Below are 27930 nucleotides of genomic sequence, written 5' to 3' on the forward strand. Positions count from 1 at the left end.
AAAAAGTCAAGTTGGTGGCTGTCATAAATATAAAGGGGATGGTAACCACCTTTCTGTATACAGTGCTATAAAATCCCTCCTGGCCAGAGGCAACATCCTGTTACCTGTAAAGGGTTAAGAAGCTCGGCTAATCTGGCTGGCACCTGACCCAAAGGACTAATAAGGGGACAAGATACTTTCAAATCTTGGGGGGAGGGAAGGGAAGGAGAAAGGCTTTTGTTTGTGCTCTTTGTTTACATGGTTGTTCTCTCTTGGGACTGAGAGAGGCCAGACAGAAATCCATCTTCTCCAACCCATCCTAATCCAAGTCTCCAATATTGCAACCCGTATAGGTAAGCCAGGCAAGGTGGATTAGTTTATCTTTTGTTTTATGTGAATTTTCCCGGTGTTAAGAGGGAGGTTTATTCCTGTTTTCTGTAACTTTAAGGTTTTGCCCAGAGGGGGATCCTCTGTGTTTTGAATCTGAATACCCTGTAAAGTATTTTCCATCCTGATTTTACAGAGATGATATTTTACTTTCTTTTTTTTTTTTTTTAATAAAATCCTTCTTTTAAGAACCTGACTGATTTTTCCATTGTTCCAAGATCCAGGGGTTGGGTCTTTGATGATTTTATAACAAATTGGTTAGGATATTATTCTCAAGCCTCCCCAGGAAAAGGGGTGTGTAGGGCTTGGGGTATTTTGGGGGAAGATGTCTCCAAGTGGTCTCTTTTCCTGTTCTTTGTTTGAAACGCATGGTGGTGGCAGCATACTGTTCAAGGACAAAGGAAAGCTTGTACCTTGGGGAAGTTTTTAACCTAGCTGGTAAGAATAAGCTTAGGGGGTCTTTCATGCAGGTCCACACATGTGTACCCTAGAGTTCAGAGTGGGGAAGGAAACTTGACAGTGGCGGAGGGGGAAACAAACTGAGCTTTGTTTGAGACAATAAAATTCCATGCACTGGCAGAGGATATACAAAGGTTCCTGAGACATCTTCCTTTTGTCTTCATTCCCTGCTTCATTTCTCTGGATTGGATTTCTAACAGTGAAGCTCTAAACAAGGACTGATGACCCCCAATCTGTTTGGATAATTCCAGAGAGGCTTTTGCAAGCTCACAATTTATTCCATCACTGCTATGATCTTGAGCTATGAACACTGAAAAATGACCTATATGTATATGATCTATTAACCATTTATAACCCTCTTCTTTTATATTAAGCCTTTAGTTTTTAGTTACTAAAGGATTGGCATCAGTGTGATTGTTGCATAAGATCTGAGTTATATATTGACCTGGCTAAGAGGCTGATCTCTTGGGATTAGGAGGACCCTATATTATTTGATTAAATTGGTTTTCAGTAACCACTCATCATAAAGTCCAGTGTATGGGTTTTTCACTTTGTTACTGGCTTGGTATAGTCTAATGATAGAATAACCACCAGTTTGGGGTGAATCTGCCCTATTTCTTAGCAGTTTGTCCTGAATTTGGCATCCTCTGTTGTGATCCACTGAGACATGGTGATAGTGTCATGTTGCCCAGATCTGTTCCCCTACCAGTCTGGGATCGTTGCGAGCTGGCATCTATCTGATAATATCAGAGGATCTCTGAATTTGACCTAAAATATTAATTCTGGCAATTCTTCCTGTGTGCTGCTTTCTTTGGATGCTGAGAGAGCCTTCAACAGGCTGGAGTGGGAGTACAGTACTTCAGACAGATTTTGATATGGTTTGGTTTTGGAAATCCGTTTTAGAGGGGAATATTAAACCTATGTACTCATCCTTCAGTGTCTGCTTTGGTCATCAGTCCCTTTCTTTTACTTTGTCTAGGGGTATAAGACAGGGTTGCCCTGTGAGTTGGCTTTGGCACTGGAGCCATCTGCAATGTGTGTGAAGCAGCCCCTTTGTGTAGGGCATTAAAATGCCTTCAGAATTAGAACACAATATAGCTTTGTATTCTTGATAGTGTTTTGCTATATTAGGAGGATCCAGAAGCTTTGCTAAAAATTATAGAACAACTAATTTTGAAATTTGGGCAGCTACCAGGTTTCAGAATATACTAAAATCAATCTGAAATGTTAAGAATTAATATTCCTGAAAGGGCTGAAACAAACTCTTGTCAGTTACATACATTAAGATAGGTAAAGGAATCTTTAAAATATTTAGGAATAAATATTGTGGGGAAACTTAAAAATCTTTTTAAGGCACATTATTCTCCAATGAGGAATAAAATAATAAAAGACTTGGAGGAATGGAAAAGATATGAAATTTCTTGGCTAGGTAGACTAGCCTCGGTAAAGATGATTTTCCTCCCAAAGGTGTTAGGTTTTTTTCAGTGCATCTCTGTTGGTGTCCCTGACATGACATTAAAACATGGCAATATGTGCTATTAAAATTTGTAAGGAAATATAAAAGACATAGGGTGAGTTCTAAAGCTCCGTATAAGCCTACAAAGTGGGGTGGACTAGTGTTCCCTAATTTGGTTGATCTTTATTTATTTATTTATTTATTTATTATGCATCACAATTAAAAAATTAGATCATTTGCGTTAATGATAGGCCATCCAAACACTGGGCAAAACTTGAACAAGACTCATACTCAAATATAGCTATTCATAGTCATTGTTAGGTTAAAAAGAAATTTAGATCACCTGAAAAAGCCCCAAAATACTCATTCATCCAGACCACCTTAGCAGCTTTGGACAATTTTTTTGAATTCCTGTTGCCACGGTGCTCTCCCTTAGCTACTTTCATTAATAATAAGGAATTTATCCCTAGTCACAAATATTTCCTATTTGTAGTGTGTAAGAGTTGAGATTACTCAATTTGGATAGGTGTTCCTGGGTCCTGATATGAATCATATCAAGCAATATGTAAATAATATGTACAATAATATGTTTTCAATATGTACAAATCAAACATTTTATTGCGAAATCTGGTTACAGGGTGGCTCTATACAGACAGCTAACCCCATTTGGGGAGTTGACCCAGGAGTAAACTGCAAAAAAAGGTTTATTTCTAAGATATATACAACTTTGGTTTAAAAAGCTGTTCAGAGAACAGCTGAGATGAAAAGATGGCTAAGGGACTTTGACAAAGAAATTGATCTGTCTGAGTGGGTCTCTGTATGGGAAAGAGGATACATATCTTCAATTTGTGTAGCACATAAAGAAAAATATTATAAATTACAGTATAGATGGTATTGTAATCTAGTTAAGATCCATAATTTTTTTTTTCTACGGGGCAGGCACTCTGTTCGGGGTGAGGGAGAAAAGGGAACATATTTGCATGCATGGTAGTCATGTCCAGGAACTAGATGCTTTTGTGAGGAAATTATTAAAAAGCTTCATTTTGTGACAAAATGCCAGCTTCCTGTGGTCCCCTGACCTGCTTACTTAATGCTTCAGTAAAAGATCTACATTTTAAACAGAATACACATTATATTTGTTGTTGTTAGTTCTAGGACTTGGTGTTGCACATTATTGGAAAAGTCTGAATTCTATAGAACTGTGGTTTAGCAAAATATGGACTGTCCTTGTAATGAAAACACTTCCACAAGAGGAAACACCAAAAAGAGGAAAGGCATTTAGAAATTTGGTCACCCTTTTTAGCATACTCAGAGGAGAAGGGCTCTCCCACCAGCAAGCTAGAATCTGAAATCATGTTCTTTGAATATTAACCTGATCCTGCATAAGTAACATACAATGTTGTATGTTAATGTTTTAGAGTAACTGTGCCATAATAAAAAGTTTCAAAAAAGAAAATGCAAAGAAAAGCTTATACTACAAGATCACAAGATGCCATTTTCCCTAGACCTTTGCACCTTAACTTTTAAAAGAAAGAGAGAGCTGGGGAAAATTACAGCAGCACTCAGGAGATCAAATATCCACTATAGATGGGGATTCCCATTTTCATTCTCATTCAGTTTGCAAAATCAGTAGTACACAGTGAGTGACTCTAAACAAGGAAAAAGTACACTCCAGTCACTTGGGATAGAGATCCAAATCTTAGGCACCCAAGAACATACTCCAGAGGTAGAAACTAATGATAAGCTGCTGAAAAAATCATCAGAGATGGTGAAACCCAAGAAAAGGAGGGTAGGAAAAATAAAGACAGAAGACTCTAGAGAATGTTCTGTCTATGGCAGAAGTGATGCTGAACAAGAGGACCCAGATACCTGAGTAACCTGAATATTAACCAGAAGATATTTATTGGGAGTCATAAAGAACGAACAGTAATTATGTTAACATAAAGATACTATGAAATTTGGTTTAATTGGGTGGGTTAGAGTTGGGTGAAACATTTTGGACAAATAGTTTATTTGCCAAAAAATGCAGTTCAGTTGACCTGAAACTATTTGTGAATTTGACACGAATTTACTAAATAATTTAAGCTCCTCCCCCCGACCCCACTTCCCACTTAGATGCCATTCACAAACTTTCGGGAGGGAAGAGGAGAATGTGGTGGTGGTGTTGTCTTCCGTCTGACTTTTAGCCCAGTGGTTCAGTCACTCAGTTGGTATGTGGGAGACCTGGATTCAGTTCCCTCCTCTGCCTGAAGAGGAGAAGGGAGAAGCCAGCCACCTCAAAGAAATAATGGATTGGGAGTAATCTAATCCAGCCAAGCACGAGGTCGTAACTGAACAAGAAAATGGTGACCATGTAAATATTACTAGGCTACCATAGGTTAATTCTTAAAAAACCATGCCCTCCAGAAATTTATACATATTCCTTAGCAAATGCTACTCTCTGGGTTTGGGATAGAATTAGAAAAAAGATCTTTTCCTTCACCCATGACACCCATTGTAAATAATCCAGATTTTAACCCAAATTACAAATCAGAGTTTTCAGTACTTGGGAGAGCTATGGAGTACATACAGTTGGCCAGTTGTTCACCAAAGGAACTTTTTAAAGAACTTTTTAGAAATCAAAATCAGTTTTAATTGCCTCACTCTCCCCGGTATCAGTACCTTCAGATTAGGCGTTCTGTTTCGCAACTTTCTAGTAAAACCGTTTTATGGAGAAAGTTAACTTTAATAGAAGTGATGGCTTTTGGTTGATTAGGTTTTTTGTTCGTTTGTTTCCTAATTGATATCAGTCTTTGCAGGCAACTTTCCTAATATCCATATATGACACCATGGATACAGGATTTGGATAGACAGTTACCCCGGGGGAATGGGCTTTGATATGAGTAAGAGGACATGGAACCTCAGTCTGGAATAATAAAAAAAAGACTTTAAGACACTTTCATTGTTAAATAAATAAATATAAACTGAATGGAGATACATGTTGGAGAAATTGTGGTCAAAGAGGTAATTTTATGCACTTTTTATATGGACGTGTCTCGTCATCAGAAAGTATTGGGATGTCAGTCGTAATCAAATATTACAAATTGTTGGATATTTATTGTAAAATGATTCCTTGTTAATTCTCTTGGGACCTCCTAATGGAAATGATGGTCAAATAAATGAAAAATTAATCTCCTCTGCAAGTAGCTGCTAGACTACTAATAACTCTGAAAGTGGAATGTTAAAATATATAAGCGGTTGTTATGGAAAAAAGCATAAGTTACCCAGCAAAATAAAGGACAGGTATATAGATAGATAGATATTTGGTTAATATTTATTTGTATGTTCACTTGCAAAAATCAACATCTCTCCAATTTTTAATATTCATGTTTGATAGACACACCTAGTTTGCTAAGTATGAGTAGAATCTATATTTTCACTTTATTTAATAAAATCCCCAGAAACAAATGTGGTGGATGAGGTAAAGAAGCTCACTCTTTAACATGGTAATGGTAATATCCCTGCCAGTAGAGACAGTTGACTATATTATTCTGTAATGTTTCTCTAAACAAAAAGATAAGTGCATTGTTGTAAAGATTGTTTTTCTAATATTTATAGGGCAGTGATTTGTAACCTTTTTAAAACTTCCTAAATAGTTATAAAATGAAGAACCCATGGTTGTCTTCCTAATCTTTTTTTTAATGCTGTGATATTGTGCATGGAGAATGATCATGATAGATTATATTTTTCCCATTAAATTATTGTTCCATTAACTACAAACAATAGATCCAAAGAAAGGGAAAAATGTAAAACATTGAATTTAATTGTAGGTCCTTCATTGTCCCCTGCATGGTATTACTTGCATAGGAGACAAATATAGAAATTTAACTTGTGGAGTTTTCTACTAATTTTTCTGTCCACGGGACATTCACACTTTCCCTCCCACTGGTAGAAGCCTGGAGTTCCATCCTCAAAATTTGTTGGTCCACTGCAGTCCATAGGAGGCAAGAGATATCTGCACCGATGTCCCATGTCTCCTCTCTCCTATCCATAGCATCAAAAGCTGGTCACTGGAGAACGCTCCTGCTGTGGACACCCACTATAGCTCCAAACTGACACAAAGGGTCAGTAATGAGAGGGAAACAGCAGGAGTAAATACAGTTTGCAGACTACAAGATAGAAATAGAGTAGTATTTCTAAGGTGATATTTTCAATAATCCTGTTTTTTAACTATTTACAGAGCTGGAGAAGATGTTAGATGGCTCATTTGGTGAGATGAATAGCTTGGAAGATAGATTTCACATTTCCATTAAGTCAGGTGGGAACAAAATGGCACAAAATGCCCTGCAAGATAGAGAGATGCATGAAATGACCATAGATATGCCAGATGCAGGGGAACATGTTCTTTCTGTATGTCGTACTAGTGGCAAATGTCTACAAGAAGTGAAAACAACCAACTGGACTAAGAAAACACACTTTGATAAAATGTCTACTGTTTTACTTCAAGAGACTAGTGAAGTGATGGGGAATTTTAAAGATGCTTGCTTAAGGTGTGAAAGAGAATTGGATTCTCCTAGGTGTGAGCTGTTTACATCTAACATACCAAATAATAGAATACAGAAGCCCTCAGAAAATAGAAAATTTACAAGGGAGGATATACCATCTTCTTTAACGTCTGAATGGTCTCAGCTGAACTTATCTGGTCTAGATGTAACACAACTGGAAAAAATATCCACCCGGGACACTTGTTCACCATCCAGTTTCTGTAGCAAGAAAAGATCTGAAGACAAATTAGCACTTATGACTAAGGAACATGCTAACTTCAGTACTTTTGAAACGTCTTTACTGAATACTTCAAGTCTAATAAAAGCAGAAAAGCTGTTGAATATCAATTGGTCAGAACACATAGAGAATGAAACAAAAACTTATGAAAAGTACTCAACCTCTGAAACCTCTCTAATGCATTCTGTCTCTCTGAGTGTTCAGGATCCAACTTTAGTGAAAGCATGTGCAGCTGAAAAGGTTTCTGAAGTGAACTTTTTAGACTGTAGTTCCTTCTTAATGGAAAATACAAACTTTACAGAATACCCAGAAGTCAATAACAGTTGCTTTCATAAACATTTAAAGGAACATTCTAAATCTTCCATAACTAATGTTACCTCTCACCCGGTTATATGTAATGCTTCAATTCCAAATAATCCTGATGGCACAAAATGGTCAACAAGTAATGAAAACACCCCTATGAGATCTGGCTTGGAAAGCATGAGTGTGTTATCCAGCTTGAAAAAGAGACCAAAAAGATTTATTTATACAGTAAACAATGCTTCCCCGTATCAAGAGGGAAACGTCCAGAAAGAAATAAAAACATGTTCTTCTACTCATTCTGCATCATCTCATTCAGAATTTGAATCATGTACCTTTAAAGGTCCTGATACAGCCAATAATGATGATCAAGGTATGGCTTTTAATTATTTTCATTAGTTGAAGTTTTTTTAATTAAACTTACCTCTTGCTTCCCCTTCACAATTCAGATGAACAAGTATCGTTCTGAAGGGAACTGTAATTCATGAGATTGATAAGGGGGTCTGATAGTGACAGAAAGATATTACCATATGAAAACAGTCTGGTTAGCTTATGTGAAATGCATTGGTCTTAGTTTAGTTTCTAGAAGAAAAGTTTCCAGCTCAAATAAATGGTCAGAGCTGACAACTTTTTTTGCAGTGTCACCAGAGGTGACTGAATGGGCATGGAGTATTCTAGAGATAGTGTCTCTAGGTCAGGGTTCATGAACAGTATGGGGAACATTGTACTACCGTTGCATCCTTTATGTGTAGCTGGAGGGCTTGAATCTCTAGACCAGAGGTGGGCAAACATCCTGCCTGGCCCTTGAGCTCTCAGCTGGGGAGGCTAGCCCCTGGCCCCTCCCCCACTGTCCTCCCTCCCCCGCAGCCTCAGCTTGCTGTGCTGCCCGCCCTGCTGCCCACACTCTGGGCAGCATGGCTGCAAGCTCCTGCCAAGGACCGTGGCTGGCTCCGGCTGGTAAGGGGGCAGGAAGCGGGGGTGTTGGATGAGGGGCAGGGGGTCCCGGGGGCAGTCAGGGGATAGGGAGCAGGGCGGGTTGGATAGGGGATGGGGTCCTGGGGAGGTGGTTAGGGGCAGGGGGTCCCAGGAGGGGACGGTCAGGGGACAAGGAGCAGGGGGCGGTTGGATGGGGCGGAGGTTTGGGGGGGGCGGGGTGGTCAGGGGGTGGGGAATGGGGGGGTTGGATGAGGCGGAGGTTCTGGGGGGGCGGTCAGGGCACTGGGAATAGGGCGTGGGAGTCCCGGGGGGCCTGTCAGGGGGCGGGGGTGTGGACAGGGGGCAGGACAGTTAGGGGACAGGGATGGGGCGGTTGGATGGGGGGGTCCCGGGGGGGGCAGTTAGAGGTAGGGGTCCCAGAAGGGGGCAGTCAGGGGAGAAGGAGCAGGGGGGATTGGATGGGTCGGGGGGTTCTGAGGGGGGCAGTCAGGGGGAAGTGAGAGGGGATGGATAGGGGGCGGGGGCCAGGCTGTTTGGGAAGGCACAGCCTTCTTTACTTGGCCCTCCATACAGTTTAGCAACCCTGATGTGGCCCTCGGGCCAAAAGGTTTGCCCACCCCTCCTCTAGACTTTTCCATCTGGTACCTTTCAGGAGCACTAAAACACTTTTTAAAAAAAAATCTGCCAGGGTTAATGTAAATTATACACCTGTTGTGATATACATAATTTCTTTGCAAAAGCTGTGAATCCCGCCTCATGTGATGCTCTTACCGCAGAATCCATGTGCTGTGACTTCACAAGGGGGACACCTATTCCTCTATTTTAACAAAAGCATTACTTGATTTGTGATCACAACTCATGGTATTTGAACTGAAGGCTACTGATTTCTGTTCATGGTAAAGTCAATTGTCAGACCATGATTAAAGTATATAAGGCCCTGATCCTGCAAACACATACTTGAAATCAATGGGACTACTTGTGGTTATATAATTAAGCATGTACACAAATGTTTACATAATTGGGGCCAAAGTTGTATTTAAGGGCTAAGTTAATTAACTTCAGTTTATTTGAATAAGTGAGAACTGCTTTGTGTCTTCTATTTATTGACATGTCTAACTATTTTACAATGTTTTTCATTTCCTTATAGATCTTTTGGTTTCTTCTGCTGAGAGAAAGTATTTGCGGTCAGATACTGAGGAAAATTCCATGCTATTGAGCAAATATGCCACAAGAGCAGATAGAGTAGATAACTCACCTAATAGTTCTTTCAATAACAGAATGATACATCAAGACTTGAAAGATGTATTAAGAAATAATAGCAGGGAACATCAGCCTGCTTCATCATTAGATTGCTCAGAAACGTCCAATACTCCAAAAGAATATTTAGTGGTTTCTTCAAACAGTAGAAATGTTTTGAGTGTAAAGCCTAAAGTTATAGCCACAGCTTGCCTCCTAGCAACAAAGCATTCCGAAATGGACTTTGGTAGGATTAAACATGTGGTTAAGTGCCTAAAGAAAGACGAGATGGATATGCATAGGAACGTTAATCCAAATAATGACACTGTTATACTTCAGATCTTTAAGGATCAACCTGGAGAGCCGTCTAGTGATAAAGAACAGTTGGTTGAAATGAAACAAGAGCCAGTATCTATGAAAAATTGTCACTTCAATGATACTTTGAGTGAAATTAACCTTGACATAAGTAAGAACAATAGTGTTTGTTGCAATAAAAAAACATCAGGAGATGAAGATGGTGTTACAGGCCATTTGCCAATAGATGAATGTGAAGCTGTAACTCTGCCACCTATGGCAATTCAGCCATATAAAAATTCTAGCACTGTGTTAAACAGAGAGAGAAAAACAGATGTAGTTCCATTTTCAAAAGTTATAGCTGCTGATCAAGAAACCGAGTCAATTGAAAAGGATGAAAATAAGCTTCAGACAGCTGCTAACAAAAACACTGTAACTCTAGAAAGTGGCAAAAAACCGTTTGATCACAAAGACAGTGGTTCATTACAAGTTGTAATTTCTGAAAAATCTACCTTGCCAGAGCTTGTATTACAAGTCAGACCTGAACAAATAGTCTCAGGCTTTGTTACACAAGAACCAGAGCCTAATGTAGAAGATAAGTATTGCATAGAGAAGGTGATCAAACTTAGTTCCAAACATACTGCATCAGATAAAGATTTATATTCAAAAAAACCTTTATGTTTAGACATCATGTCAAAAGAAAACCCAGAAGACAAAGAGAAATGGTCAGGACACGCAAGTTTTAATGGCCATGGCTTAAATGAAAGCTTTGGTGGCTTCCAAACTGCTTCTAATAAGCAGATAAAACTCTCTGAAAATAGCATTACAAAAGGCAAAATGTTGTTCAAAGATATGGAAGCTGAGTGCCTTGAAGACTTTTCCAGAGAAGAGGTCAAAAACATTTCAAATCAAATTACAAAGGAAAATGTTAAGATTTCTCCAGTTGTGGATAATAAATTGGACACTAACGATTCCCATGGTTTTGATTCACAGGCAAGTCTTGTTGAACCTAAGAATGCACAAGGTATCCTGCCTGAAAGCATTGATTCATCTCTTCAAAACTTGCCTATAAATCGACAACCTCAACTAAACCGAACTTTGACAGCAAGCCAAGAAGCTGAAATTACTGAACTTTCTAACATACTGGAAGAAACAAATAGTCAGTTTGAATTTACACAGTTTAGAAAGCCAAGTAATATAGTGCAAAATAATAGCTCTGAACTGTCTGGATGTGTAGGTACAAATGAAACAACTAACTTGAAGAATATTTCTGATATGTGGCAAGATGCTGATTTTGATGACTCTTTTGAAACTGAAGCCCAAAGAGTAAATGATAAATCTAGTAAGCACACCACAAATGAAGAGTCTACAGTGATGGGTAATGTAAAAGAAGAGAGAGATATTTTCCAGAAAAATAACTGTGAAGAGTTTACCTCTACTAACTTATGCAGAAATGCAAATAAGACACTTCTTGTCCCAAGTTTTTCAGTATCTACACAGGACAGTTTTTCTAATTTTGGAGGGTTTAGTTCAGCTGGAGGCAAAAAAATTAATATTTCTAATGAGGTTTTGATGAGAGCTGCAAAATTGTTCAGTAACCTGGATGATGATGGTGAGTTGTTTAAACCCACTGAGATGAATCCCAGAAGTGGTTATTCTAATAAACACATGACTTCTAGAAGGAATGTTTCCAGATGTTTGACAGAAAAAGACAACTATTGTGGAGAAAGTTTAAAAGATGCAAATGTTGAATACCAAAATACACTGAAAAATAATGAAGAAAATATTAATACATTTGTGCAAATACATAAAGAAAATCAGGGGGAAAGTACAAAAAAATTTGGTGAAAATGATTTTATTTCTAGTAGTACAAAAATTAATAATTTAAAAGCTATTAAATATTCTAGATATAAGATGGAAAATGGTCTGTCATCTAGTGAAAACCACAATCAGACTCTGAACATCTCAACAAAAAAAAATGAGTGTGACACTCACTCTCAGTATAGTTTACAAGAAGGTTTGTCAGACCTAACATGTTTGAGCGAAGTGTCTAAAACTGAAGAAATATTAACTTTAAATATTTCAGATGAAACAGAACTGGATCCTAATAAAAATGAACAAAAGGTAAAAAATCTAGATGATTTTCAAATTGCATCTCGCAGTAATATATCAGTATCCCTAGCATCATTGGATAAACTCCATTTGTTTGAAACATGCACAGAAAAAGAGCTGGATAATATTTCATCAAATTCCAATAGGCAAATGAGAAATAGTGTAAACAAGAAAGGCAGAGGTGCTACTTCTGTAAAAAAAACCATTAATGTAAACCAAAACAAATCCAAAATAGGCTCTGACCATCAACAAATCTCCATCCAAGACACAGATTTTGAAATAAAAAATATAAAACAGAACAATATGACGAGTTTCCATACCGCTAGTGGCAAGAGAGTTATAATTACTAATGAATCTTTGACTAAAGCAAAACAAATTTTTGCAGAAGAAAACGTTCTCCTAGAAAATAAGCATAATATTGGTAATTTTGAGGACTCCAAGATTCAGGCTTTAAAAAAAAAGAAATATAACAAAGACATTATCAAAAATTGTGAGTTATTTGCAGAAATTACTCCCAAATATTATCAAGAAATGCTTAACCTTACAGGTAACTTTGTTTCTAAAGAACTTGATAATCTACCTAAAAAGATATTAGATGATAGTCTAATTAAACAACCTGTGGATGTTGAAACTGTGAAAAAACTTTCAGTAGAGGTACATTTATCTGCTAATTTGGACAAAGAACCTGAAGAACACTCAGAAACTTCATTTTCAAAAAAGCCTGTTTGTGTGGCCATAGGAAAGTCAGATTTAGGATTTTATACTGGAAATGACAAAAAAAAATCTCTAAGTGAGGCATCTTTATTTGAGACAAGAAAGCTATTTGCAGAGGGAGATCTGGAAAATTCACCCAAAAAAAATGATGGCTCAGAAAGTACATTAATTGTTTCTGCTATTGACCAGATTACTACAGATTTGCATTTAAAAGAAGTATCCGATGTTCTTGCAGAACATCCCATCTACATAAATATGAAAAATATTTTAACTGTAAAGGAGGACAAAATAAAAAATGATTCTCTTTACTTAACTCACAGGGAAGAACATTGCTCTTTTCATTTAAAAGATGATAGTAAAGGGTCTGACTTTCAACATTCAAATGATTCAAGTCATGATGTAAACTGCTTCCCAGAAAATATGGATAGTGTTTCTCAAGATCAGCCACTCGTAAGTCTCACTGCAGACAAAAACAACTTAGTTAGTTCTGAAGAAGATTTTCAAAATGAGAGTTATGTGAATCAAAACTGTGATTTAAAATTTCTGGATGCCAAGAATGTTTTGAAAATCTCAGCCACTGAAGTGGCAGGCTCCAGTTCAAAGTGTTCTAAGGATGGACTAGTTCCATTCAGTACAGCAAGAGGTAAAACAGTCACTGTTTCCTATGATGCACTAAAGAGAGTCCGACAAATGTTTCCAGAAAACTCTGATAAATCTAGGAAACAGAACACTGAAACTAAATCAGAAACTAATCAAAATGAAATTGCAGCAAATTGCTCTCAGACCTTGGACAGTGCTAAGTGCCCCACTTCTGCTAACTCTTCAAATATAGACAAGAATGAGACCTATAATTCATCTACATGCCATTTTCCCAATGCAAACGAGAACAGCTATGAAGATGGACAAGCACTACAGTACAATAGAAATAAATCTGTAGATATTGGGTCTGAGCCAAGTCCTCAGACATCATGCTTTCAGGTGAATGACACATTTTCTGGCCTATGTAAATTTCCTAAAAAACTAAATCATCAGTCAGACTTTTCTACAGGTAATTATGGATTTTTTAGCACAGCAAGTGGTAAACCTGTACAGTTATCGGAAGATTCATTAAAGAAAGCTAGAAGTCTCTTTTCTGAAATTGAAAATAATAATTTGTCAGATCAACAATGTGTATCAGAGCTGAAATGTGATTATGATGCATCTTCAGTTGGAGACCAAGTAGAAAAGTTTGTTGGAACAGGAAGTACTTCAGCACTTAGGAAATCTGAGATAGCAATATTACAAGAAAAAAGATTTCCAAACCCTGAACTGATTTCAAATGCTACTTTTGGATTCAGCTCAGCAAGTGGAAAGCAAGTGCTAGTTTCTGAAAATGCTTTTCTGAAAGTGAAGCAGGTGTTCGATGACACTGCCAACAGCAAATACTGCTTTGCAGATCAACTTAGTTTAAGACAAGATCCTGTTACAGCCCTAAAATCTTCTTTTAATTATGTTGATGCAACCAAAGCAGTAGATGAAGCCTCTTTAAAATCCCAAATCCAGGAAACTCATAATGAAGAACTTGACTTAACAAACAGCTGTCCTGTTGAAATGAAGCCTTTACGAAACGTTTACAATATTAAAATACCTGCATGTGCACCTCACAGTGAGAAAGATGAGCACCTAACTCTGTTAAACAGTTTTACACCTTCAGAGGAGACTCAGCTTTTCGAAAAAGAGCATCACGGTCTAAATAGGATGGAAATGGAAGCTGAAGCAGTTTCGTGCAGTGCTCCAACTAAAACAAAGCTGGATGTTTATCATCTTACATGCTCCCAAAGTTCAGAAAAATACTTGGAAACAGAAGCAGTAGAAAGTGCCAAAGCTTTTATGGAAGATGATAAACTCTCTAATTCTAAAGTAGAAAATAATACAAAAAAACCCCTCTTTTTTTGTAGAAAGATTGATAAAAACTGTCCATTAAACATGAGAATTGGGAAAAGACACATGGAAGAGAAAACCTCACTTGGTAGGTGTCTTTTTTTTTTTTTTTTAATTCCAGTAAGGGCATTTAATTTTGCATTTCTAAATAGTTTAGAGCACTTTGCAATATAACTTGTTTAAGCTGATTTTAAGTAATCTAAGGGTTGAACCTGCTCTCCTTGATTTCAATGTCAAAACTCTCCTTGACATTGGTGATAACTTATCTATTGATTTCAGATGGCGCACGAGCAGGACTCTTGTTATGAAGCACAAACTGTACTTTAATAATTAGCATAATTCTAAAGCTGCAGATTTTTTTTGCTAATATTTATGAAAGCTACTGCTGCCACCTGAAAGCTATGGCAGACTCTCACTTTTCAGCATAGGGAGCCAGAACAGTAGCTCCTTCCTCCTGGGAGCAGGCAAGTGCTAATGGTATCTCTCTCTCTGCAAATCTAATTAGCTGCGTCTAAAGGGTATTCAATCCCAGAAAAGGACAGGTAGTGTTTCCACCTTCATTATTTAGTGTCTCATCAGTGGAGAATAGCTTTCAGTTGTGACAGGATTTCATAGGGATTCCACGGGTAGAAGTGCTCCCTACGTGGATGTCTGAATTAGGACATCTCTACCTGCCTAAGGGCTTGTCTACACTGGCAATTTACGGTCAAACACCCCCCTGAGCACAGCAAGTTTCAGTGCTGTAAAGCACCAGTGTAAACAGTATGCCAGTGCTGGGAGCCACACTTCTTGTGGAGGTGGGGTTTTTTTAGAATGCTGGGAGAGCTCTCTCCCAGCGCTCTGCCGTGACCACACAAGTCATGTTAAAGTGCTGCTGCTGCCAGCGTTTAGTCACACCCTCTCCAAAGCTACTTTTAGCATTTCCTGTGGATTTCTTGCCATCGTGGCTGTGCAAGGGAGGTTGCAGGCATCTTGTGCCACACAGACAACTTTGTGGCATACTAATCCCCCGCCTCCCTCTTCTGAGCAAGAACTTCCTCCAAGGTCTATAGTAGCTTATGCTCCCCATAGATATTACCATGGAGTGAATCAAGCATATTGTCTACAAAGAAGTCTCCAACAAACTGTCTATTGTGTGAAGTTTTAGAAGCACTCCCAACAATGCTACATAATAGAGCCAGACAGGAAAAAAGTTTGCAAATTAAATCATCGGGATCCATTACTTCTGGAAAAGACTTTAACCATTTAAACTGATTTGACAAGAATGTTTTGATAATATTTAGTGTAGTTCTGAGAAGGGCTATAACCCCCTAAACAGACAGCCCCAAAGCTGATAAAACAGCCTAATCTTTCCACTTACACAAGCTATTTCCCTGCATTAGTACAGTGTGTAGGTTGCTCTGACATCACTAGCCCTGTAGGGAAGCTGCTTTATAGATATGCAAAAGCAAGGTAAATAAACACTTTTTGTTTAAATGTCTTTTAATTAAGTGTTTGGATAGTCATCCGTTTCTTATAAAATTGACCTTGGTTTTTAATTGGGAGGGTTTAAGGAAACACATCTCTTCATCTTGTGAATTGCTAATACTATGGTAATAAGGATATATAATAGTGCCTAAGATAATAGTGTCAGTCAGACTTGGAATATTCTCCTTTAAAGATTTTTGAAAAAATTTCTCTCTTTATATTCAAACTTAAAATTATTTATCGTGTTCAGTTTTGTCAGCGATTTTTTCCAAAACACTTTACATAGTATAACAATATTTCAAATAATCAAGGTATTTGAAACAGGCATGATATATGTGTATAACGGAACCCTAGACAAAATGCATTCCTATTTGATATCCTTCTCTTTGCTTTGATTACTAAACAGAAGCCAAATTGTGGGAAAAGACATTTAAATTCAGAAAGTGTGGTCTGTAAAGTTTCTAATTTTAGTTTGACGCAACTCTTTAAATGCTAAATGTAGAAGTTCAGCTACTATATTATAGTGGGAGAGATACTGAGCTTAAGGTGCCACAAGTACTCTTCTTTTTTTTGAGCTTAAGAGAAAATTCTTTTTTAAAATTGGTGTATGTAATTTATTTTTCAGGAGAACCTCCAATTAAAAGACAACTACTACCTGAATTTGACAGAACAGAGAATCCCCACAAATCTTTGAAAGCTTCAAAAAGCACTCCAGATGGTAATTTTATTTTTCTTGTTCATATACGATATAGTAAATTGTCATATCAAGTGCCATTTATAGTTCTTCTTTTTTGAATAAACCAACACAAAAATGTTAATGAATTAAGATTGCTTAAGCGCTTTTCCCATCAACACACTCATGAAAAATCAAGGAAATCGCCATTTAAGCAATATTAACATCTGTGCTAACCTGAAATCAGATGCCTTACCACACAAATAGAATACTGAAGTATATTCACAGCTCACCTCTATAAAAAAAACTCTATCACTTCCAACATACAATCATCCGCAGTGCATGCATCCAGTAACTCAAAATTTCAAACTGCAACCTCAGTAAGATGAGGATACCTTACCAATAGGTGCATTTTTATGTAAACTAGTATATTATTTCTGCATAAAAATTTGGAGGTCTGAGTTAAAACATATTAACACCGAAGAGTCTTTGAGGAATATAGCTGCAGAGAGATCTTAACATCCCAAAGAGATGCTCTTTTAGATACCTTGAAACATTTTTATGGAGGGCCTTGAAGACTGGGACCAAGAATTTTACCCTGACCTGGTATTTTGTGGGGGGGTATTAAGTGTAGTGACCAGAGCACTGGGGTTCATATGCTCTTGGCACCTGGTGTTGGTAAGGCGGGAGGCTGCAAACTAATTAAGCTAATTGATCTTTTTTAAGGACTGTCATCCTATCTAGATATACAAAGTTGCAGTGATTCACTCTGAAGGTCATAAAAAGCACGTATCACAGTGACAAAATTGTCATGAGACAATTTTGTAGAATTTAATAGGTGGCATTCTTTAGAGTGGCAGTTACTTGAGACTTAAGAATCAGTGAGGAGTGTAAAAAGGCCCATAATGTACCGACCAACTGATCACCTGGAAGCAGACTCCTTTAATAGAGGGTGATTTCAGGCTTGACAAAGCCCTGGCTGGGATGATTTAACTGGGAATTGGTCCTGCTTCGAGCAGGGGGTTGGACTAGATGACCTTCAGGGGTCCCTTCCAACCCTGATATTCTATGATTCTGTGATTGGATAGCAGTAGATAGCTCTTGGAAGCATTTTACACATTCTACAAGCATCCCTTCCATCTTGCCTTGGTTGAGTTTCTGCCAGTTATCTTTAATCCAGGTACTGATTGCAGCCAGCCACACACTGATATTTGGGAGAGGATACTGGTTATGCCTTCTGCACTGGAAGCGAAGCCAGGGATCATCTGCATAATGCTGATGTGAGATTGTGGTCTCCCCCACTTTGCTTCTCACCCAATGGCTTCATGTAGATGTTAAAAAGGATGTATTAGGATTTCTTTGGCACCATTAGTTTGAGCTAGAACAGCTATAAAATTGACGAAAAGACAAAAAATAATTACTGTAAGCTATATTCACACGTGTCTGAAGTACTGAGATGTGAAAATTCTAAGCTGTCTACTACTGAGCTAATCTGAAATATAGCAGGGCTTAACATTTCTGGTCAGAAAGAATGCCTGTGGGCCAGAGGGTTTCTAGAAGCAGGCAGGTGAAAAGACACAGGCTATGTCTACACTACCGCAGTAAGTCAACCTATGCTACGCAACTCCAGCTGCGTAATTAGTTACCGCGGGGTCGATGGGAGAAAATCTCCTGTTGACTTACCTTACTTTTCTCGTTGGGGGTAGAGTACGGCGGTCGATTGGAGAGTGGTCTGCAGTCGATTTGGCGGGTCTTTACTAGACCTGCTAAATGGATCTCAAAACGTCAATCCCGGTTGTGGTGTAGACCTGCCCACAGATCTGTGCCAAAAGAGGCTTTGCTGCTGGTTTCTAGCAGCTCTGTTAGGCAGGCAAGGGAGTTCTAATAACACGAACTGCTCTCACAATAATAGTAGCTGTTCAGGTTTTGGATCTGGGAAGCATATCTGAGCTCACTTGTCAGCACAGCAAAACTTACTTTTCACTCACTAATGGTAACCAAGGAGATCTAAATATTGGTCTCTTAAGACAAAGAGAATTTTATATGAAATCAGTTCATTTCCTTAAAAAAATAAAAAAGGAAAAAAAAACCTGTTTATTGACTCTGTAGACTTGTGTGTATTATTTGTATATGTGTGTGTATACATTGTGGGTTGGTATACACACACACACACACACACACAATCTTCCAGAAACATCACATGTGCCATTGAAACATACTATGTTTTCATTATTTTTTAGGCACAGTGAAAGACAGAAGAAAGTTTATGTACCATATTCCTTTAAAACCTGAAACTTGTGTTCCTTTCAGGTAAGAAAAAAATGTGTAGTACAATTTCAGATTTATTTCTAAAGAATTGCTTAACAGAATATGGGTTGAATATGTTCTTCTGGATTGATTTAATCTTACTATAGTAATTTGCTACACAATTTTCTAAAAAAAATGCTAATCAATTTTAATTCAAATTATACTTAAACATCATCTAAATTTTTGCCTTACTATAAAACCGCTGCAATATTCCATGGAAATTCTACATATGTGTTCAGATTTTATTTTTCCATAGATATGAAATGTTGTATTAGGTAACCTGATTTCTTTGAAGTAATAAAGCATTAGCTAGTTCTAAGAATTATTTTATGTGAATGTAATTGAAAGTTGTTTACTAAATGGGAGACTATTAAAGAAAAAATTATAAGGAATGACAGACTTTGTTAGGTTTTGTATGAAAATTTACTGATAGCCAAGCTCAATTATATGTTGTTCAATATTTTCCTCTATACAGTGCTACTAAAGAACGACAAGAAGTCAAGAATCCTAATCTTACTATACCAGACCAGGGTTTTAAAGAATTTAAATCTAAATCTGACATTTTTCAGCATCATGTGTTAAGACAGTCTTTAAGTGGTACATCAGGCTTTTTTACTCCATTTAATAAGATTTCTGCTGAAGAAAGTGAGAAAAGAAGAAATCTGCCGGTATTGAGCAAAACTGCCAAAACTTTTGTGCCACCTTTCAAAGTTAAGTCAAATGTTTCCACAAATGAGCAGCATGGCAGCAAAAGACTTGACTCATTGATTAACAAAAATATGAATAGAGATAAAGAACTAAAAGATGTCACAATTCAACCAAATACTGGAGAGTCTGAAGATTATCAGTTAGAGGAGAAAGATTGCACCAATCAAGTTACAGTGTGTAATTTAGGAGATAATGGAGCTGGTGATTCAGGTATTTTCAAGCAAACATTTTTGAACATATATCTGTTGTGCGCAGTAATTGTTTGAATATAACCTTGAAGGTTTTTGCATATTATTGAGAGTTTATTGCTTTTATTTTTAAACCTAGATGTAGGAACATTAGAAATTTAAAAATTTAAAAGTAAAAATCTTTTTTCAATATTTGATTGATTTTGGTCTGTGATATTCATAATGCTGTATTTGCATTTATATGTAAATTTTGAAAGTGAGTCAAGGACTTGATATACCTTTGGACACTGGTTCTTGGAAAATAAGTTGTGTGACAGCTATTTGAATTTCATTTAACATTTGGTTATACATTTTTGTTTAACATACAGCATTCTAGGTGCTGTATAGAATGGTCACTTGTAGTATGTTTTATTTATTTATACATACATATGTACATACATTTATTTTGTTGGCTAATGTTTTTAAAATTTAGGTCCAATCCTGTCAAACACTCATTGCCAGCATTTTCCAAGAGGCATAAGTGAATTAGGTACTCAGCTTTCAGGGGGAGTTGGGATTACCTTTTCTAGGCTTTTTTGAAAATCCCAGTCAGCATGTGTAACTTCACTTATGTGAGTAGTCCAAATTTCTTCAATGGGACTACAGTAACTCCTCGCTTAACGTAGTTATGTTCCTGAAAAATGCGACTTTAAGCGAAATGATGTTAAGCGAATCCAGTTTCCCCATAAGAATTAATGTAAATGGGGGGGGTTAGCTTCCAGGGAAATTTTTTTCCCCAGACAAAAAACTGTATTTTATATAGTTACACACACACACAGACAGAGTGTAAGTTTTAAACAAACAATTTAATACTGTACACAGCAATGATGATTGTGAAGCTTGGTTGAGGTGGTGAAATTAAAGGGTGGAAGAGGGTGGGATATTTCCCAGGGAATGCCTTACTGCTAAATTATATGAACTAGCATTTGGCTGAGCCCTCAAGGGTTAACACGTTGTTAATGTAGCCTCACACTCTATAAGGCAGCACAAATGGAGGGAGGGGAGACCGCATGGCAGACAGAGACACACACCCTGTGTGTGTGGGAGAGAGAGATGCACATTGCCCCTTTAAGTACGCTGACACCACTCTAAGTACATTGCCTTTTTAAGTAGATCAGCAAGTTGAGACAGCAGCTGTGGCCAGCAAGCTCTCTCCGTCCTGAGCCGTCATGTCCCCATCCTGCTCTATTTGGAGAAGGGGTAAGCGGGGGGGGCAGGAGTAGAGGGGAGGGGGACACCCTGACATTAGCCTCCCTCTTCCCCGTCCTCTCCGCATAGTAAGCTGGAGGCTCCGGGGAGCAGCTCCAAGGCAGAGGGCAGGAGCAGCACATGGCAGCGAGGGGAGGGACAGCTGAACTGCCAGCAATTGGTAGCCAGCTGGGCGGCTGCCACACAGGGAACTTAGGGGAGTGGGGAGCTGATGGGAGGCTGCCGGTCCACCCTAGTTCCAAGCCCCCACCAGCTAGCTGCAACGGGCTGGTCTTCCTGCAAGCAGTGGACAAAGCAGGCGGCTGCCAAACAATGTTATAAGGGAGCATTGTGCGACTTTAAACAAGCATGTTCCCTAATTGAACAGAAACGTAACAACGAAACAGCGTTAATCGGGATGACTTTAAGTGAGGAGTTACTGTGATTATGTGCATAAATTTATACCCATCTATAAGTGTTTGCAGAGTTAGGCCCATTGTTTACAAGGAAAAGGTCACTTTTTACAATCTCAAGATTATAGATTCAGAAATGATTGACTACTTTCTATTTATTTAATGTTTTCAACAAAAACAAACTTAGATTCTAGAATAAGAGTGTTTAACTTTGTTTGAAATGCACTCATTGAACTAAACATTTTAAAATGTTTTCAATGAATGATGCTTCTTAAATCGTTTTGATTCTGTATGTTTGCTCTATGGCAAATTCTAAAAATTATGTGAGCTAAAAAAAATCATGCTTGTTACCCACTTGCTTTTACTGATTTGAGTTCATATCCTAAATTAACACACAATTGAAACAGGATTTGATGTGTGGTGGTTTTTTTCCTAGCAGATTTGATGGAAATGATTGCAAACCTTCACTGTTCCAGAAATCTGCAAGAGATGAGAATTAGAAAGAAAAAAAGGCAAAATATTCACCCACAGCCAGGCAGTCTTTATCTCATGAAAACATCTGCAACAAAAAGGATCTCCCTGAAAGCTGCTGTAGAAGAAAAATCTCCTAGTACTTATTCCATTGAACAGGTTGATCTTTACTGTATTCTTCACAAGGTTTAGCTAATTTTGAATATGTGAATTTAAGTGAAATATGTATCTTCTTGGATTTTATAGCTAAATATTACAGCAGTACATTCACTAAGGTTGTAATTACAATAAAAAAAATTAACTAGTACATGCAGTCATTTTAGTTTTAAGAAACTTTTGTATCTCTGTGGCCCTTCAAAAATTATATTACAAAATAAGAGTAGAGCAAATTACAAAGGTGAAGTGAGGGGTTGTAAATCCCCTAGTGAGATGGCTCTTAACCCACAATAGTTAATCCTAAAATGAAATTTCAGCCTTTTATATAACATGTTCTGATTTCTGCTGAGATCCTACTAGTGATTTTTCCTCTTTTCTGTTACCTTGGAGCCAAGTTGGTTTCAGAAGCCTCTTGTTCACAGGAAAGGAGCAGCATCTCATAGTCATCCCACTGTTCTTATTGGCTGTGGTGGTTTTTGGTTTTTGTAATTAATATGGGTGATATCACTCTGAGAAACTTGAGACTTTCCTCATAGCCCACAGTGTGTATAAAAGATTTGGCTTTACTAGAGAATTGATAGCTTTAGAAATGATTAACTGAAAAGCCTGGTAATAGCTAATAGGTGACATGTATGGTCTCTTAGGCATGAATGTAGCAAATTGGGGTTCAAGTTTTATTCCACCTTCTTATTCCACCTTTTTTTTCCTCTAGCTAAAATGACAAGCTTGCCATTATAATAGAGAAAAATAATCTTTTAAATGATGTTTTGGGTCTTGTTTAGGCAATTGGTTTTGTATTAAATATTTTACTCGTTGGTGTTTATATTCATCTTCTTTGTAAACTTAGGACAAAAGGGCTCAATTCGACAATACAAAAATATCCATGTAAAATCTTTTACTGCTGACTGAGGATCTCGTACTGTTTATGCAAATTTTGTTGAGAAATGTTTGATAAGGGAAAATTTTAGATTAATAGATTATAAAGACAGAAGGGACCATGGTGAAAATCTAGTTTGACTTCCTGTATAATATAGGCCCTGAGGCTTCCCTGAGTTAATTCCTGTTTGACCCAGAGCATATCTTTTAGAAAAACTTGCAAGCTTTCTTTTAAAATTGACAGTGGTGGAGATTCCACTTCAATCTTTGGTAACATTGTTTCTTCTTTGAGAGATGTCCCTGTGGGTGCTCCACAGTAGGTGTCAGTACGCCCCTGCGCCGTTGTTCGGAGATTTTTACAGCAGTACCCATATTGGCCTCACATATGCGGAGCCTGCCTCACATACCAATCTTGTCTTAATAGTGTGCATGCGCGGCCGAACTTCTCAGTTCCTTCTCTACCATCCCCCGGCCAGAGTCGGACCTACAGCAGACTCGTTAAAACTTTTTCTCTTACCCATTCTACATCCTTTTCCCCCTTACTTTAGCACTCTAGTTACTAGATAAGTTCATCCCTTTAAAAAAAAAAAAAAATTTGTTCCTGCTTGTTCCTCTCAGCCTCCAGCCGACGTTAATATGTCCGGCTCCCCAGGATTTAAACAGTGCTCTATATGCAGGGACGCCATCCCTATGTCGGATGGTCACTCCCAGTGTATAAAATGCCTGGGGGAGTTCCTCAAAAATGTGCCCATTGTTCCAAATTAAAATCCAAGGCACATAAAGGTAGAGAACTCCGCCTGAAAATGATTCTTGGGCAGAAGTCACTCTGACCCTCTTCTGACCCAGGTATGGGCTCCTCAGTGAACCGCAGCCCTCCCGCCTCCAAAAAGGACACAAAAAAAAAGAAGACGCCTGCCTCCCTCACCCAAAAGGGAAACATTGCAAGCAAAAGGGTTGCTGAGCAGGTCTATTTCTTTTGTGCAGACCACTCAGCACCTTTGATGTGCCGGTTCCCCTGGCATTGCACTAATCCTGCCTCTGGCTGCAGTGACAGCACAAGCTCCCAGTGCCGAGGCTTCAGGCTTCAAGTTGCCTGCCTCTCTCATGGCACCGTCTGGCACCGCAATAGACACGGTGCCAGCACAGAGGACCTTGCTTGAACAGACCCGGGCTGTGCTTACCTTCCCAGCACAACCGACCTCAGCGCATGCATTGAGCGCTATGGTGCAGAGAATGTCGGTGCCGAATGACCCTCCATCACCACAGGTGCTCCTAACAGAGGATTTCTCTCACACAGGCTCCCTGGCACTGCAGTTCATTCATTCACTGGACCTACAGGTGTCACCTAACCTACAGTTACCTCTACTTGACACCTGTTTTTCTCCGGACATTCATGTGTGGTCCAGACACCTGACTCTGGCTGTATCTCACTTTTCTAGTGATGAGGAAGCCATAGTGCAGGGAGACTTTTCACCATACCAGTTCTCCCAGTCACAGAGCCAAATCAGCACTGGTCACAGAAAATCTAGGTCTTCGTTCATCAAAGACCTCCCGCCCTGGTATATAAACCCATGGATGGCACCACCTATGCCTTTTCCCCTGTCAGTGGCAATATGGGGTCCATGAGCACCATATAAGCGATTCCATTATGATCTCCAAGATGCCAAAAATAGGAGCAATGCCACCTTGCATACACCAGTGCATACGGCTATGAATGAGAGACAACAAGCTCTTACTCCACACTTTGATGAACACACTACACATGCTTCCCCAACCCTTGTGGAGCCTGTATCCACACAGGATGAGGCTATACTGCCTCCCCACCAACACTGTCGGATGATTTCTTAAAATTTCAAGATCTCTTCAAAAGAGTCGCCAATGAATTGAGGATTAATCTGGAGGAAGTTTTCTGAAAACCAGCATGAGTTGACTGACATCCTGCAACCTTCCTCCACATCCAAGATTGCCTTACCTATAAATCCAGCCATTATGGATCCTGCCAAAACCATATGGCAGACTCCGGCTACTAGCAGACCTACCTGTAAGCGAGCTTACTGGAAATATTTTATTCCTTCCAAAGGGTCTGAGTTCCTTTTTACTCACCCAGCGCCAAAGACATTGGTAGTAGAGGTAGCTAACCCAGTTCCCATGTCTACCCCAACTGATAAAGACAGTAAAAGGCTGGACCTGCTTCATTGTAAAGTGTATGCTTCGTCCACATTACAATTCTGGATATCTAATTATGCAGCTGTTCTGGCAAAATATGAGCACAAAAATTATGAGAAACTCATGGACTTTATTTATGACATTCCAGAGGTGGGGAAAAAACAAACAAACAGTTAAAAGCCATAGTCTCTGACGGACAAATCATCTCCCGTACTGCACTACAAACTGCGCTTGATGTTGCTAACACAGCTGCAAGGTCCACTGCTACAGCAGTCGTGATGCGTCGAGCTTCATGGCTTTCATCATCATCTTTTCCTTGCAAGGTTCAGAATACCATAGAAGATCTCCTTTTTGATGGTGAAAAACTATTTGCCAGTAACACCAATGATGTGCTTCACTCCATGAAGGACTCAAGAGCGACATTATGGTCTCTCGGTATCCAAACCCCTGCAAATAAGAAGAGACAATATAGATACCAACCTTATCAACATCCATGCTACCCAATGTATGCTCAACAAAGTCATAGACCATATGAACAACAATGTCCGTGACCAAGATATCAATGTCGCCACACCAATTCATCAGCTCCATGTCAACCCCCTCCCACTGATAGCAAATTTGAAGATGTGAGCAACAGTATAGAAAACATCATCCTTACTTCGTGCTCATTTCCCTCCCCCCGCCTCCCAGTCCCTTTTCGGGGACCCCTCTCACATACAACTGCTCCACCAAGAGGTGCATCACCTCCTCCAATTAGGAGCAGTACAACCAGCGCCTGACCAACACAGAGGAAAAGGGTTCTACTCCCAGTACTTTTTAAAACAAAAGAAAACTGGGGGATGGCGACCCATTCTCGACCTCAGATGCCTCAATAAATTCGTTAAATAAAATTTTAAAAAAAAATGGTGACTTGCAACCATAATTCCAGCACTGGAGCACGGAGATTGGATTTTCAGCCCTCGACCTGCAGGATGCTTATGTTCCTGTGACCATACATCCTGCCCACAGAGGTTTTATTCTCTTCGTTCTGGGCTCACAACACTACCAGTACAGGGTCCTACCTTTCGGCCTCTCGACTGCACCTTGTGTCTTTTCCAAACTCCTCACAGTCATAGCAGCTCATCTCAGAAGGCAGAGAATCATAATTTTTACTTACCTCGACAACTGCCTTTTCAAAGCCTGGACCCTCCAAGAAGCCATTCAGTCCACACAATGGACAGTCCAATGTTTCCATGCTCTTGGCCTGCGAATGAGCAAAGAAAATTTTCACTCACTCCCACCCAACAACTGGAGTTCATAGCAGCACATTTCGACTCATGCAAAAGAATAGCATCTCTTCCACTCCACCTTTATAACACTATCAACCTTTTCGTTCCCAAGCTGTGCAACAGTCCACAAGTGGCTGCACGAGCTTGCCTACAACTCCAAGGCCCCATGGCCTCTTGCAGTTTTGTAGTCAGGAACACTCGCCTCTTCATGAGGTGTTTCCAAAGCTGGATTCCACTGTCTACAGCCCGAATGTCCATGGTCTGAACAAACTTTTATACATACCTCCCAGAGTCTAGGACTCTCTCCATCGGTGGACATTGCCTCACAACCTTTGCTACAGGTCCCCTTTCTACAGGACGTCCCATCGGTTGTCTTAACTACAGATGCATCCCTTATGGTATAGGGAGTACACATGCCCCAATACACTACCCAGGGTCTTTTGTCTCCGGCCGAGACGTCCCTTCACATCAACGTCTAGAATTCTGAACGATATGCAATGCCTGTCTCCAATGTCTCCTTTCATACAAAACCGACATGTCAGGATAATGACCGACAACATTGCCTACATCTTCTATGTAAACAGGCAAAAGGGGATGGGGGCGTGAGCCCACTCCCTTTGTACAGAAGCAATGAAATGATGGAACTGGTGTCTCAGACACAATGTCTGAATATCAGCTGCATACTTACCTGGCTCTCTCAATACCACCGTGACGACTTCCGCAGAAGATTTCCCATAGACCACGAATGGGAACTAAATGAGGATATAGTACACACATGGGGATACCCAACCACAGAGCTTTTTGCAACTGCAGCAAACAAGAAATGCCCAAGATTTTGTTCCAGAGCAGGACTAGGCAAACACTCCTCGAGGGATGCGTTCGTGTTCCCATGGAACACCGACCTAATGTATGCATTTCCCTGATGCCACTCATACACAAATTATTGATAAAAATACGAACACACCAAGCCAGGGTCATAATGATAGCCCCACATGGCCCAGACAGGCATGATACCCTTTCCTTACCAAGATGTCACTTTCTGCATCCATCCCGCTACCCTCCGCCCGAATCTCTTGTCCCAACAACAGGGTCTACTGCTCCACTCCAGTTTAACCATGTTACACCTCAAGGTTTGGCTCCTTCATGGTTCTCTCATGCCAAGCGAACTTGCTCGGGGCAGATTCAAATGTACTCCTTCGTAGCACAACAAATTCTACATGCACCACCTGCCTTTATAACTGAACAAGATTTACACACTGGTGGGCTGTCACAAACACTGCTCCTTTTTTCCGTGCCTCTCCCGCTAATCCTCGACTATCTATTAGAGATTAAATTATCTGGACTCTCCCTGAGTCCCATCAAACTCCACTTGGCCGCAATTACAATGTTCTATGATGCCATCGACGATAGGACTATCTTTGCTCATCCCATTACTAAGTGATTCCTTAAGGACCCC

General features: G+C 39.2%; 2 protein-coding genes across 2 annotated transcripts in view; one reads left to right on the forward strand and one right to left on the reverse strand.

Annotated features, from left to right (window-relative positions):
• Positions 1–27930, forward strand: part of BRCA2 (BRCA2 DNA repair associated) — a 95976-nt gene that overhangs the window by 23451 nt on the left and 44595 nt on the right. The window contains exons 10-15 of the mRNA XM_077810087.1: positions 6501–7715; positions 9426–14642; positions 16647–16739; positions 18935–19004; positions 19477–19919; positions 21974–22167. Of these exons, the coding sequence (XP_077666213.1) occupies positions 6501–7715; positions 9426–14642; positions 16647–16739; positions 18935–19004; positions 19477–19919; positions 21974–22167 (7232 nt within the window). The remainder of the gene's footprint in view (positions 1–6500; positions 7716–9425; positions 14643–16646; positions 16740–18934; positions 19005–19476; positions 19920–21973; positions 22168–27930) is intronic.
• N4BP2L1 (NEDD4 binding protein 2 like 1) overlaps positions 25317–27930 on the reverse strand; it is a 91610-nt gene continuing 88996 nt past the window's right edge. Inside the window, exons 6-7 of the mRNA XM_077810060.1 lie at positions 26363–26449; positions 25317–25653 (exon numbers count right to left, since the gene is read on the reverse strand). Coding sequence (XP_077666186.1) covers positions 26379–26449 — 71 coding nt within the window. The 3' untranslated portion in view covers positions 25317–25653; positions 26363–26378. The remainder of the gene's footprint in view (positions 25654–26362; positions 26450–27930) is intronic.

The sequence above is a fragment of the Eretmochelys imbricata genome, chromosome 1, assembly GCF_965152235.1.
Source record: "Eretmochelys imbricata isolate rEreImb1 chromosome 1, rEreImb1.hap1, whole genome shotgun sequence".
Classification (NCBI taxonomy): Eukaryota; Metazoa; Chordata; order Testudines; family Cheloniidae; genus Eretmochelys; species Eretmochelys imbricata.